The sequence below is a fragment of the Artemia sp. Qi Xiang Cuo genome, chromosome 11 (assembly GCF_049724085.1).
Source record: "Artemia sp. Qi Xiang Cuo chromosome 11, ASM4972408v1, whole genome shotgun sequence".
Classification (NCBI taxonomy): Eukaryota; Metazoa; Arthropoda; class Branchiopoda; order Anostraca; family Artemiidae; genus Artemia; species Artemia sp. Qi Xiang Cuo.
Genome location: NC_142804.1, coordinates 40099286 through 40113726, shown reverse-complemented (window position 1 = coordinate 40113726; position 14441 = coordinate 40099286). Strand labels below are relative to the sequence as shown.

The 14441-nt window shown below is 36.0% G+C and overlaps 1 protein-coding gene across 1 annotated transcript in view; it reads right to left on the bottom strand.

The window, feature by feature from the left end:
* LOC148946969 (dipeptidase 1-like) overlaps positions 1–14441 on the bottom strand; it is a 225545-nt gene that overhangs the window by 33011 nt on the left and 178093 nt on the right. The window contains exon 7 of the mRNA XM_089096471.1: positions 11176–11251. Coding sequence (XP_088952597.1) covers positions 11176–11251 — 76 coding nt within the window. The remainder of the gene's footprint in view (positions 1–11175; positions 11252–14441) is intronic.

Genomic DNA, 14441 nt, shown 5'->3' with positions numbered 1-14441 from the left:
TTTTACCACATGAAATGCCTCTAGGAAAAAAAAATAATAAATCAGAGGCAACGCTGTAGCGTTGCCTATAGTAAAGGCCAGACAGCTCCAATTTTTTATTATTTATTTATTATTATTTTTTCCCCCAGAGGTACTTCATATGGAAGGGGTCGTCGCAGAAACTTCAAAGGGGGCTCATTCGATTGGAAATCGAGAGTTCTAGTGCCCTTTTTAATAGTCGAAACCCCTCTTCCTTAACTGTAAAAGCCAAAAGCCTACTGCGTCATTGGCGCTTAACTGAAAAGGATTATATTACAAATATTTTCCTTTCCAGTTCTTATAGCATTAAAAATAAAACTACAATTACAGTGAAATAAATTCTTAAACTGATGGATCTTTCTACAATTAATATCATTATACATCAAATATTCAATTTGATGTTGTTTATACTTTCCAAAATTGTTCAAGGCGCATATAGTTTTCAGTAATGTGCCAATTACGTAATGTGCCCAAACTCTTGTTTGTGGTGATTTTTGTTCGTTTCAAGCTTGATTTGCATATACAATATAAGTTTCACTCGTTTTAAGTTTTATTTATTGATTTACATTAATATCTATTGAATGTTTGTTTGCATTGATTGTTTATTTAATTTCTGTTCGTTTCAAGTTTCATTTATACTTAAATAGCAAAATATTTTTTTTTAGTTTTAAGCTTGATTTTCATATTCAATCTAAACATTACTCGCTTTAGGATTTATTTATTCAATTATATTATTACTTGCTGTATGTTTTTGTTATGATCTTTTATTTAATTTCTGTTCGTTTTATGTTTCATTTATTCTTTAATAGTAATTTCTGGTCGTTTTGATTTTTAATTTTAAAAGGTATTTGTATCTGCTGAGCTTAAGTTTAAAATGGCCTTTACTTTTCTTTGAAAAACTTATTTTTCGGATTTTTATTTTTTAATTAGTAATAATAAAACATTGGAGCCGTATGGCCTTTACTATAGGCAACGCTACAGTGTTGCCTCTGATCAGACACCATTTTTGAAATATTTTACCCTCTTTTGTCAAAAATCCAGTAATTTTGTTTTCGCAATAGACTTTTATAGGCAGCACAATTGCGCTGCCTAAACACAATGTATTATTTTTTCTTTTAGACCAGGGCACTTCGTATCGAAGGAGTTGTCGTGTAAACTTGAAAAAGGGCTCATTCGATTGAAAATTAAAAGGGCTTGTGCCCTTTTTAATAGTCGAAAGTGACGGGAGAAAAACTAAAACCTAAAACTAAAAGACCAGAAAAACTAAAATTTTCAGATAGTAATTTTGTTCAGCGAAGTTGATTTCCTGATAGAAATTATGTTTTTTTTTAGGATGACACCCCCCCCCATAGCTGTCAGGGCAAGGGTTGTAAGTTATGCCCTGGGGGCATATAAGGTCTTTATAGAAAGCGTTTTCGTAGAAACTTCAATAAGAGCTCATTCTATTGGAAATTCAAGGGGCTAGTGCCCTTTTTAATAGTCAAAAGTGATTGGAGGGCAACTAACTCCCCTCTCACACCCACCATTTCCCCAAACACATCCAATCAAAATTTTGAGACAGCCATTTTGTTCAACGTAGTTGCAAGTTCTGGAAATTAGGTGCTAGAGGATGACAAACCCTTCACATCCCTCATGAGATGGGTTGTAAGTTATACCCTGGGGGCATATAAGGTCTATATAGAAAGCGTTATAGTAGAAACTTCAAAAAGGGCTCATTCGATTGTAAATTGAAATGGGTAGTTCCCTTTTTAATTATCGAAAGTGATTGGAGGTTAAATAACCCTTCTCTCACGCCCACCATTTTCCCAAACACATCCAATCAAAATTTTGACATAGCCATTTGTTCAACGTACTTGAAAGTTCTGGAAATTAAGTATTTGAGGATGACAACCTCCCACAGCCCTCAGGGCAAGGGTTGTAAGTTATGCCTTGGGGGCATATAAGTTTTTTATAGAAAGCGTTGTCGTAGAAACTTCAAAAATGACTCATTCGGATGGAAATTGAAAGGGCTAGTTCCCTTTGTAATAGTCGACAGTGATTGAAGGGCAATGAACCCCCCTCTCACGCCCACCATTCGCCCGAACAAATCCAATCAAAATTTTGAGATTGCTATTTTGTTCAGTAAAGTTGAAAGTTCTGGAAATTAGGTCTTTGAGGATGACAACTCCCCACAACCCTCAGGGCAATGGTTGTAAGGTATGCACTAGATGCATGTAAGGTTCTTATAGAAAGTACTGTCGTAGAAACTTCAAAAGTGGCTGATTCAATTCAGAATTGAGAGGTCTAGTGCCCTATTTAATAGTAAAAAGTGATTGAAGGGCAACTAACCCCCCTCTCACGCCCACCATTTTCCCTAACACAACCAATCAAAATTTTAAGATAGCCATTTTGTTCAACCGTACTTGAAAGGTCCGGAAATTATGTCTTTGAAGATGATTAACCCCCCAGAGCCCCCAGGACAAAGGTTGTAAGTTTTGCCCCGGGGGCATACAAGGTTTTTATACAAAGTTGTTTCGTAGAAATTTCAAAAAGGTCTCATTCAATGGGGAATTGAGAGCGCTAGTGCCCTTATTAATAGTCAAAAACGATCGGAGGGCAAATGCCCCCCCCCCCTCCAATGCCCATTATTTCTGAAACAATTATGATCAACATTTTGATATAGCGATTTTGTTGAACGCAGTTGAGGAGTCCAGAAATTATGTTTTTGAGTATGAAAGCCCCCCACAACTCTCAGTGCTAAGGTCGTAGTTTGTGCCCTGGGGGCATATACGGTTTTTATAGAAAGAGTTGTCGTAAAAACTTCAAAAAGGACTCATTCTATTGGAAATTGAGAGAGCTATTTTCCTTTTTAATAGTCGAAAGTAATCGGAGGGAGAATCCTCCCCCCCCCCACGCGGATCATTTCTCCAAATATTTCTTATCAACATTTGGACATGGCCATTTTGTTCAACGTAGTTAAAAGGTCTGGTAATTAAGTCTTTGAGGATGAACCCCCCCCCCCCTCCTATAGCCCTCTGGACAAGGGTTGTAAGTTATGCCCTTGGGGCATATAAGGTTCTTATAGAAAGGTTTGTCGTAAAGCTTCAAAAATGGCTCATTCGATTGGAAATTGAGAAGACTAATGCGTTTTTTATTAGCTGACTGTTTTTATTAGACTAGTGCCATGTAATATAATTCGTACTTTACTGAACAAATTCTTTTAAATCTTTTTACTTTTATAACTTTAAAAGATTAAAAATTAATTAAGATTTTAAGGAATAAATATCAGCAAACGTATATTAAACTGACAATGCACATTCATTTGAATTTTTTTCAGTAAAGTACAAATTATACTCTTGCTTTTAAAAAGCATAGGGGTATTGAACCCTAGTCTTGTTCATTTCTGCTCGTTTTGAGTTTGACTCTGTTATTTATTTTAATTTCTGTTCGTTTTGGGTTTCATTCACTTATTGATACTGATTTGTGGTAGTTGTATGCTTGGTAGATTATTTGATTCTATTTTTGTTTTGTTTTTTTTTTGGTTTATTGAAGTTCTTTACTTTTTTGTCGGAAAACTTATTTTGTGGAATTTTTTTTTTAATTAATACTATTAAGATTAATCGAAATAATAGTTAATATTCTTAAATAAGCTTCAAGTTGTCATTGCTTGTATTAGACAGTTCTTTTTCAAAACGCATTTTAACACTTTTGGTAACTATGGGCTGCGGCTCACTTTACTAGGTTACAGCTATCGTTGCAATCGCGATCATAAAACCTTGCTTTTTGCTTATGATATTCCTCTTTTCAATTGATATTCCTCTTATAAGTCTGAATTCCTTCCACATACTCCCCCACCCAAGCTTGAAGAGAAATATTATAGAGAATTTAATACATTTTTGGAAGTTCTTGATGCATCTCATGTATTAAATTGATATAGGAAGGGTAGTTTTAGGTACTTACAGACCGTATATAAAACAAGAATTGTACAATTAGTGTGATTCGATCCCATTTTATAAGGCTTTAATGAGGGAAAGATTAAGATGGCTAGGCCACGTCATATGGATGAAGGATGATAGATTGCCAAAGATAGCATTTTTTGGCCATCCATCTATAGCCGAACGAAAAGTAGGTCCTCCTCGCACGGGGTTGGAAAATGTGATAAGAAAACAGGAGATAAAGGAAATTTGAGCTTCATGGGAGTTGGTAAAAAGTGGAACTTTAAATAGATGGTGGAGGAGAAGTAAGTGTAGCTATGTTGGCCTCAGCCCACTAGGAGGTGGATCGAGCTGTTTACAAATTGTGTTAGTAGTTGGTAGCACCTGGTACCAATGTAATCATGCACCTTAAAAAAATAGCCAAGAGTGAGATGGTGACCACGCTCTACACATAAAATACGGTGGCTGTGCCCTTTTGGAAAACCGTATACTACTAGTGTAAATCTTTGTCAATAAGGGCATTTGAATTCCAACCTACAGAATTATCTGTACCCCGAAGATTCCATTTTCTATCAAGCAAATGATCTTGTGTTCATTTTTAATCTTTCACGTGCGCTCAAATTGTAGGCTTACGAGATAAAATACCTGTAGCCTATACAAATTGTCAAGGCCGTATCCAAGGGGGTTAAGCGGTTGACCCCCCCCCCACCCGAAGTGTTTGTCCGACTCGTCAAAACGTAACAAAAAATGATAACAGACAAATTTTTGGTGTGTTTTTAAAAGTTGTCTTTTGTAAACCTCCCCTCCGAAAAAGATCCTGCATGTTTTGACCCTTATTGTCTTAGTTTTGTTTTATCTGTTTCCACTAGTCATTTTAATTATTCCCCTGTTTATAATTAGTACAAGAGACAGTAATTTCATTTCTTCATACTATGAAATGCTTACACAGAGCGTCTAGATTCTGGACAGCCAATTTCCTCCTATTTCCCTTTGTCATTAAGTATTCTCATACCGGTAATGGATGCAAAGGTATTAGTTTCCTACCTCCAACATTAATAAAGGGCTTCCAAAACTCAGCAGGAGAAGAATGGGCATTGTTCTCATTTCCTTAGCGACTCGGCATCATTCCAAAAATCCCTTCTAAGCAGTCCCACAAGCTTCGAGATATTACACAACACTAAGAGAACAAATTGAATAGCCCTTCAGTTTTCCATTTTGAGAAATTTCGATCTTTCTTTATCAAAAAGTCTTTACATGGAATTTGTTGACATAATATCGTCCTCGTCTCTTCAACGCCAAAGGAAGTTAAGGGGAATTGCTTGAGCTAATTTCAATGCTTGAGCTATTGGAACTCGTATTAATACTGGCTTATTAATAAGCCTTTATCAATGATTCATAACTACAAAATATGTAGAATAAAAGAAACCTAGAATGTCAATACGGAAGCATCAAGTAAAAAAAAAAATGCCAGTAATAAAGACCACTTAATACAGCCCAACATATTTGAAAAGGGGTCTGGCATATTATTCCTATTCTCCCCCGAGGGGAGAGATTCCTTCCGTAATACTTCCTCTAGAAAATCTTTCTGAAAAGTGAAGTTGAGCAGCCTAAGGTAAATTAAGACAACTAATAAGAACGAAGAAAAATGTATAACAGTTATTATGAAGGCTGGGCGGTGGGTCATTGTGTAAGGGGGGGGGGTACCAGATTTGTTAAAGAGAGAACTTTAATGCCCAAATTGTCTAAATCTCCTTAAGCCTCCAGATAACCCAAGAAGAGGCATGGAGGAAGTAATAGGTAGGAATAAATATATCACGTCCCTTCATTTAGACTGAGCCTAAATAGGATGCTGCGGAGTGATTCCTCCCTTTTTATGGCAGAGAAATGCTTCTAACATTTAATTTAAGTATTCATTTAACTATAATAATATACTTCATATTTCATATAATTATTTGCAATGACGTTTAAGTGCGCATCAGCTATTATGAAGGAGGGGTGGTGGATCATTTTGTAGATAGTAGGGGGTGATCCATTACCTCGAAGATTGCATTTTAATGCAAAACATCATAACTCTCACAGGGCCCCGCAAAAATATAAAATGGGTTTTAGGGAAGTTAGGGGGTAAGATTGATATTGAATCCCTCTTGATTTCCGTCAATATTCCTGGTCTACACCTAAATTATGGGTGATGAGGAGGGAGGGGGGGGGTAATAGCGCTCCCCTTGTTGAGACAATATTTTTCTATGTAGCATAAAATATTAGATTCACAGGTCTACCGGCAAAGATAGAATATGCGAAATAGAACATCCTCAGCCTTGTCAGGATTTTTTGGGGGGAGGGAGGGGGGAAAATCCGCCAGGAGCCTTGTGTTATGATATTCCAGAAGTTGACACTTCTCTTTTCCTATTTATATACAACGTTTCAGTGTATTTATAAATATGCATGCGATATACTTAAGCATCAGATAACCTTGCTGTAGAGGTCTCAATGGCTTCGGCCACGTAGGTTCAAAAGTCGCGCAGAATTATAATCTATAAGAACAATAATGCCCCTCTCCGTCTACCTAAAATTCTGTAGCAACAATACGGTTATGAACTTATTCAATAAAACTAGCATTCATCGAAAATCTTGACTAAACATTCCAATTTTGTCCGAAATCTTTTCGAATTTTGTCCTAAATTAGAAGGACAGCTGAAATATAAACACAAAAATGAGCCACACAAGTATTTTTTCCCTATAAAAACGCACAAAAGTGTTTTGACAGATTTTTTCTTTTTAGTTTTCCCTGAAAAAAAAAATAAAAAGGTGGATACAAAGTGATCTAAAGGAAAATAACTTAATGTACTGAAAAGAAACCATTAAATAACGATTTTTAGTGGCAACACTTTCTAAAAACGAATTTTTCTTGATAGTCGCATGATATTCTTGACGTAGATGCTAGATTATACTTAAGTATACAAGCTATTGATAATTAAATTTTTGGTAGCCTACATTATAAGTTCATTTTTGGTTTCATTTTTATTAGGTTTAATATCGGTTCTTCTAACTTTTAGTTCATTGTCCATCATTACTTATGTTACTATTTTGTTCTGCTCAAGACATAGCTTCACTCTTTACTTCTGTTAAGAGAAAATAAATTAAAAATAAAATTTTAAAATTAAATTTATATTAAGTATAAAATTTAATATACAAAATCTGCTTTATTTTAATTTATTTAAGAAGCTGGGCTTCCAATTACAATCTCTATAACCATAACCATTAATTGCAAAATATCACCAAATATGTCTTACATACGAAGATGTTTGATATTAGTGCTGCTTGAATCATGGCCGCGGCGTCATACGCAACCTAGTAAAGAACGAACTTTAGCCAACAATAGCTGAAAAATAAAAAATCCTAAAAAAAAAAGAAATTGTCAAACCTTTCTATGACGAATGTGCCAAACATCCTGCTAATGAGGCACAAATTTAGGGCACCTGATTAGAAAAAACGAATGCTTTCTTATTATGCGATGTTTAGAAATATGCCAAAAAATTTTCCGTGTTGTACTTTTCAAAAGCTGTCCCGATGAAGAATTCTTAACAGTGGGATAATCCTAATCTTTCTCAGATGTATGATTTATTTAGCAATACCCGTGGATTAATGGTCTCCAGTCCCACTTTGGTACTATCAGCCCCATCTGTGTTACAACAAAGTAGAAAGTTAAATGAATGCTTTAAATCTCTGTAGGCTTAAGCAAAAACAAGTAAAGGATAGCCCAAATTTTCCCTAGCTATTTCTCTCTTGTATTAATTAATTAACAATAAAACAACAAGTTTTTCTTACGGAAGTAGAGTGAAGTTGAACCTTAAAACAAAACAAAAATTTTTGTTTCGCAAAGTACGTAAGATGTGACTCGTGATATTTTCCAACATCTGTGGGCACTAAACCCCTTGCAAAAACTGGACGTTCTCTTAGGAGCAGAAAATTCCATAAGTAGCCTTCAGAAAATAAAGGCTCTCACCATTCTTTCACTGATCATGATATCGGTGATTTCTAGTATACAGTTATAGCTCTAAAAAAAACAAGTGGAAGTCCTTGGGCTAAGGGAACCAATATACTAAAAAATGTTCAAAGGATTAATCCTTTTGACATTGGTTTCTCCTCTAGCAAAGTGGAACTAAAAAACAGGCCATTTTTTTTTTTATTTGCCCAAAGCTCTTATGAAACCTAGGTCTAAGGGGACCCCAATGCAGATGGAAACTAAAAACAACATTGCTTCCCCTCAAAAAGCAGCCCGAAAAGAGCCAGAAAAGTGTTAAAAAATTGTTCCTAAGCACTTCAAATGGAAGGAGCTATGCAAAAAATTTGGTGGGGGGGGGGGGGGTTAATTCGATTGAAAGTTCTAGAGTTATTTTTAAAGGCCAGAAGCTATTGGAGGACAATCAGCCTAGTTTTAAACCTTACCTTACCCTGCCATGTTAACTCAACACCCAGAAACGCGAAAAAAAAGAATTAAAAAAAAATTGAAAATAAACACTCAAGGATATTCTTACTACACTTTGATCTTAGCCAAAAGGCCGAGGGGTATATCCCATGGGGAGTGTTTTCCTGGGGGGGCGGGGAATTTCCCAGAGGAAAATCCACGGGGTGGGATTTTTCTCACGCGGAATATCCCGTGGGGAATTTTCGAGGGGGAATACGCCTAGAACCATTAGCAAACAAGCAATAAAATAAGATGAAGTAGGGACCCCTGTCAGGTGGTTGGACGATATTGGCCTTTGAACGAGCATTTTCAGGCTCGTTATAGCATTTCAAAAGGGAACTTATTTGTACATTAGGTAACAATTTAGTATGTCATTATCTGGTGTATATTTTAGCTAAATTAGTTAATATGTCTTGTTGCTGATTTTTCTTTTTGAGCAGAGTAAAAAGCTACTAGTTTCAAGCCTCAAAAGTGAACAATTAAATAAGGAAAAAAAGCACGACTTTTGAAATTAAACAGCCTCAATACGGTGTCCGAGAAGGAGATTTTGTACATAAAATCACCCAAAAAAGGGAATTTTAAATTTCCAAAGACAATTTACGCTAAATTGGTAGGAAAATGGCGGTGCTTAACCTAAAAAAATGGGTTTCAGTCGAACACATATGCAGGAAGGTAAGGGAGCTTTGGGAGCAGCCAAACCACAATTTGAAGGATTTAAAATTCCTCCTCCCTGTGATTTGTTGTACTTTTATTACATTTTGCTTGTTTTTATTTGCTCAAATCTGCTTAAGTTCCTTTTGAGGTTTAAAATAAACTTAGTTTTTTAATGAAGTATTCTTAGTTTAAAGCATTTGAAAAAAGAAACTAGAAACTGTTTACAACAAAGGGATAGAGGCAGAGGCTTCACAAGACGTATATTGTTTGCACGATTTACACATTTGTGATGATTACTGTTCATGGCAACTAAACAGTCAGAGATTTAGAAGAAAGTGCTCCCCCTCTCAACAAACTAGCGAAAACTTCTGTAAGCTATGCCTCAAGTCTGCATTCAAACCACAAGTCTAAAACCAACCTCAAAACCTAAATTCAAGTGAATACCTATGATACAGATTGCAAGTACTTAATCTCACCAACGATATCTTCGACAGGGTTGCCACCACCTCAAGAAAAAAATCCATGGCAAGCGTAAGAAAAAAAATCCATGGGTTATTCATGGAAGCCCACCCCAGGGTTACCACCAGCCGAAGAAAAAATCCATGGCAAGCACTGTTGCCAAAGGTACAAAAAAATGCCCTACGCGACGCTTCGCGTCGCTCGCAGGTGCGGCTTTTCGATGACATAGATCTTCATTCATATAGATACAACGCGGAATTGCAAAGTTTGTATTTTTTTTCATGTGATAGTTTGTTGAATGTGCTGGAATATTTCAACGTATCTGGCAAATCAGCAAAGTTTAGAATATTCCGTCATTAGGGAGAAACCATGAATAAATAAAAAACCGTGAGATCGCATCTGTGCAAACCAAAAGTAAAGCTAGGTTCTGACCAGAAGTAAATAACCGTTAAAGAAGTAGGAATCTACCGTACACGCAATGCTAGTCTCAAATCAGGCTGGACCCTTGCGTCCGTTTTCTTCCAGCTGATTTTTTCGTACGAAAAGATAGGCGATTCGGTCGGAAGAAAACGTTTGCGTGAAGAAACGTGGGGGACTAGCCTGAGTAGATGCACTCGACTCTCCTACTTCTGTTATGATTATTTACTTTCGGTTCTGACAGAGCGGGATTCCAATTCACACCCCGACTCGACTGTTTTGTAACATGGCGATAAATGGCTTTCTGTCGCTAGGTGACGGGAATCGAAAATTGTTGTGATTTCCCTCTCTGCTGATAGAAGTACTGTGGTGCGCAAGAATGAAAAGCTGACTGACCTTGTGCCTTGAACAGTACTTAATCGATGTACGACACTTCGAAAATACAAAAAAAAATTATATATGCAATCTACAATTCTTTAACCAGTATTCCAATCCCAATCAGGAATGGTTTATTCGTGAGCTTCAAATACTAATAAAGACGCAAGTTTGCATAGCATAAACACTGACACGAACCTTGTCAATCCGTATCATAATTTTGGAACACAAACTTAACTTTAGGAGGAAATTTGACAGAACATAGAGTCAAGGATTTCCATGACTTCGTGAAGAAACTTGACTTTCCTTTTGAAGGGCTAACGAACTAGCCGTCAGCGGCCAAATTAACGCAGCTATCGGCAAATTTTCTGTAAGGCTTGACCGCATGACTAAAACTAAAAGTATCTGGAACAACTAGCTGTCTAAGCTGTGGAGTGTACTATCACAGTGTCTGTGTCAAAAGTAAGAAAAGGGGAGAACTAGACGGGTTGATTAGGCGCGACGAAAAACAGGGGCAAATTTATTGTTTTTGGGCATGGTTAAAACTGGTCAAAACAAATCACATGGCAGAAGTTTTGAATTTCCCTCACTTTTTCAGCATGTCAGCTGGAGTGCCATCTTTGGCTACAGATGTAAAAATAGTGATACAGCTGGTCCGCTAACCCATTTTGGCTCGCCATAAAGATTGGTTTTTCTGAGTGACGCTATTTTCATACCATGTGAAAAAAAAATCCATGATTTTTTGAAAAATCCAAGTTTTTATTGGAAAATCCATGGAAATCCATGGCGTTTCCAAAATTCATGGCAGGGGCTGAAACATCCATGGAGAGGGCAACCCTGATATTCAAAAACAATTAGACAATAATTACTTACGAATTTATTCCATCATAACCAGCTCCAATGCCAATATGATCTATACCAACAAGATGACGGATATAATTAATGTGACCTGGAAAAATAGAGGAAAAATAATTGTTTTGAATTAATCACCAACCGTGATAGAATTAATGAAACCCAAAACAAACAGAAATTATATAAAAGTCATAGCAAAAAAACGTACAACAAGTAATAATATAAATGAATAAATAAATCTTAAGGCGAGAAATGCTTAAATTGAATATGCAAATCAAGCTAAAATGAAACTCAATATTTTGCTATCGAAGCATAAATGGAACCAAAAACGGACAGAAATTAAATAAACAATCAATGAAAACAAACATAGAATAGATACTAGTATAAATGAATAAATAAATCTTAAAACGAGTGAAACTTAAATTGAATATGCAAATCAGGCTTGAAACTAACAAAAATCACTACAAACAAGAGCTTGGGTATTGATTCCTTTACTCACTGTAAAGTCTAAAATCTTCTGCGTCATTGGCGCTTTGCGGAAAACTGTATGTGTCTTGAACAGTCTTGGAAAGTATAAACAAAATCAAACTGAATATTTGATATATAATGACATTAATTGCTGAAAGGTCCATTAGTTAAAGATTTTATTTCACTGTAATTTTATTTTTATTTTCAATTCTATAAGAACTGGAAATATTTGTAATATAATTAGTTTTCAGTGAAGCACCAATGACGCAGTAGGCATTATGTTTTTACAATTAAGGAAGGGGGCAGTATCCAAACTCTTGTTTGTAGTGAAGCTATTCTATTCTTGAACAATTTTAGAAAGAACTAATAAATTAAACTGAATTTTTGATGTATAACGATATATTTATATTAATTGTTGAATGCTCATCAGTTCAAAATATTACTGTAATTTTAATGTTTATTTTCAATATTAAGTACAAAAGAAAATATTTGTAATATAATTCGTTTTCAGTAAAGCACCAATGACGCAGTAGGTTTTAGACTTTTACAGTAAGAGAAGGAAGCGATACCCAACTCTTGTTTTAGTACAGGCAAACTAGAGTTTGACCCCCAACAAATTGCAGCAGAAATGATTTTTACACCTTGTTGTAGAAAAAAAAGCTGAACAACATATCTAAAGTTGCACATTCTAGGTCGAAGCAAAACTATATTTTTTATGCTTTTTGTTTCAGTTTTTTCTAAAAAAAAAATGAATTGTAGGTAAATTTTCGTTTTTCTGTATATGAAGTATCATACCGATGTAAAATGAATCGTTGTGATCTCTTTTTCACCAAACTTTCAGAAGGCAGCTATTCTGACATAAAATGATTAGCTGAGCCCACAAATTAAGTTAACCTGATGCAATGTCTACTAGAAAATCCGTTTCATATTCGTCAATATGCACTTTTTTTTATTTTCATTTTGACATTTTAGCACTTACTCTTTAAGCACTTATTGTCCACCAATTCGTCGATTGTTGGTAAAAACAAATTGAAAGAGAAATGATTTTTATACCATGTTGTAGAGGAAAAAAAGCTGAACAACAAATACAAATTTGCACATTCTAGGTCGACGCAAAAACTAGCGTTTTTTGCGTATCGTGTCAGTTTTCTCACTTTCCTAACAAAAAACTAAGTTCCGATAATAGTTCGTTTTTCTTGAACTGATTTTTTATTCTGATGTAAAAATCGAGCTGAGTGTGAAAATGGAGTCAAATTTGGTGTTCGGCATATAAAAAGAACCCTGACGTCAAAACATCCCTGCCAAGATTCCTATGAGAGACTTCTGACGTCACAGTATCCCTGTAAGAAGGCCAGGTGTTCCCATAACAAGCCGAAATATAAGTAGTAACTATCTATGGAATTCTAAGACGCCCCCGTACCAGACAGGTTTCTGGTGGGTATAATCTGGTTTGATGGGCTTTGCATAACGTGTTATGAATTGGCAAAAAAAAAAACAAATTCCAATCAAAACTGGTCAAACGTGTTAATAACATGTAAGTTATAGCTATATGATAACTCGTTCAGTATCGCATCTATTATTAGCGGTATCAATGGTATTTCATTTGCGTAAAGCTATCTCGATTTGCCAAAATTTTTATCGTTTGCATACAACTAACTCAATTTGCAAAAATTGTATTCCATTTGCGTAACTCTACTCTGAATGTTCTTAATGAGGATATAAATAATATAGAATGACATCGTGACTTGACCTAGCTTTACCTCTCCGATGTTGTCTGTATAATACAAAAGTAACGTTTGAAAAGTATTGTCAATTTAAATTAGGATCTAACGTTAATAAAAGATGATTTTAGAAGAGGATTAGAGGGTGAAACTTGGTGGTCGTTATAATACACAAGTTCCATTTGAACAGTGTTGTGAGGTCCCATACCACAACCCCAAAGGGCTCCGACCCCCCCACCCCCACTCCGCAGGAAACCCCCGGTCCTCAAAGGTTCTCTGGGCTCCCAAAGGGCCCCCGGCACCCCTATGGCTCCTGAGCCCCCCATTATAATACTTTTTAAGGCTTTGTTATATCTTTTCAGAAAAAATTATTATTTTAGGGAATAATTTCGGTGAAACAGTTAGAGAAATTTTAAAAGATGATTTAATAGATGATTTTAGAAGAGGATTTGAGGGTGAAACTCGGTGGTCGTTATAATACACAAGTTCCATTTGAACGGTGTTATGAGGTCCCCTACCACAACCCCAAAGGGCTCCGATTCCCCCACCCCAACCTCGAAGGAAGCCCCCGGTCCTCAAAGGGTTTCCGGGCTCCCAAACGGCATCCGGCGTCCCAATGGCTCCTGAGCCCCCATTATAATACTTTTAAGGCTTTATTATATCTTTTTAGAACAAATTATTATTTTAGGGACTTATTTTGGTGGAAAAGCTAGAAAAATTTTAAAAGATGATTTAAAAGATGATTTTAGAAGAGGATTTGAGGGTGAAACTCTGTGGTTGTTATAATACACAAGTTCCATTTGAACAGTGTTGTGAGGTCCCTTACCACAACCCCAAAGGGCTCCGATCCCCCACCCCAACCCCCAACGAAACCCCCCGTACTAAAATGTTCTCTGGGCTACCCAAGGGCCCCCGGCGCCCCAAAGGCTCCTGAGTCCCCCAATAAAGAACATTTTAAGGCTTTATTATATCTTTTCAGCACAAATTATTATTTTAGGGAATTATTTTGGTGAAGCAGTTAGAGACATTTTAAAAGATGATTTAAAAGATGATTTTAGAAGAGGATTTGAGGTTGAAACTCTGTGGTCGTTATAATAA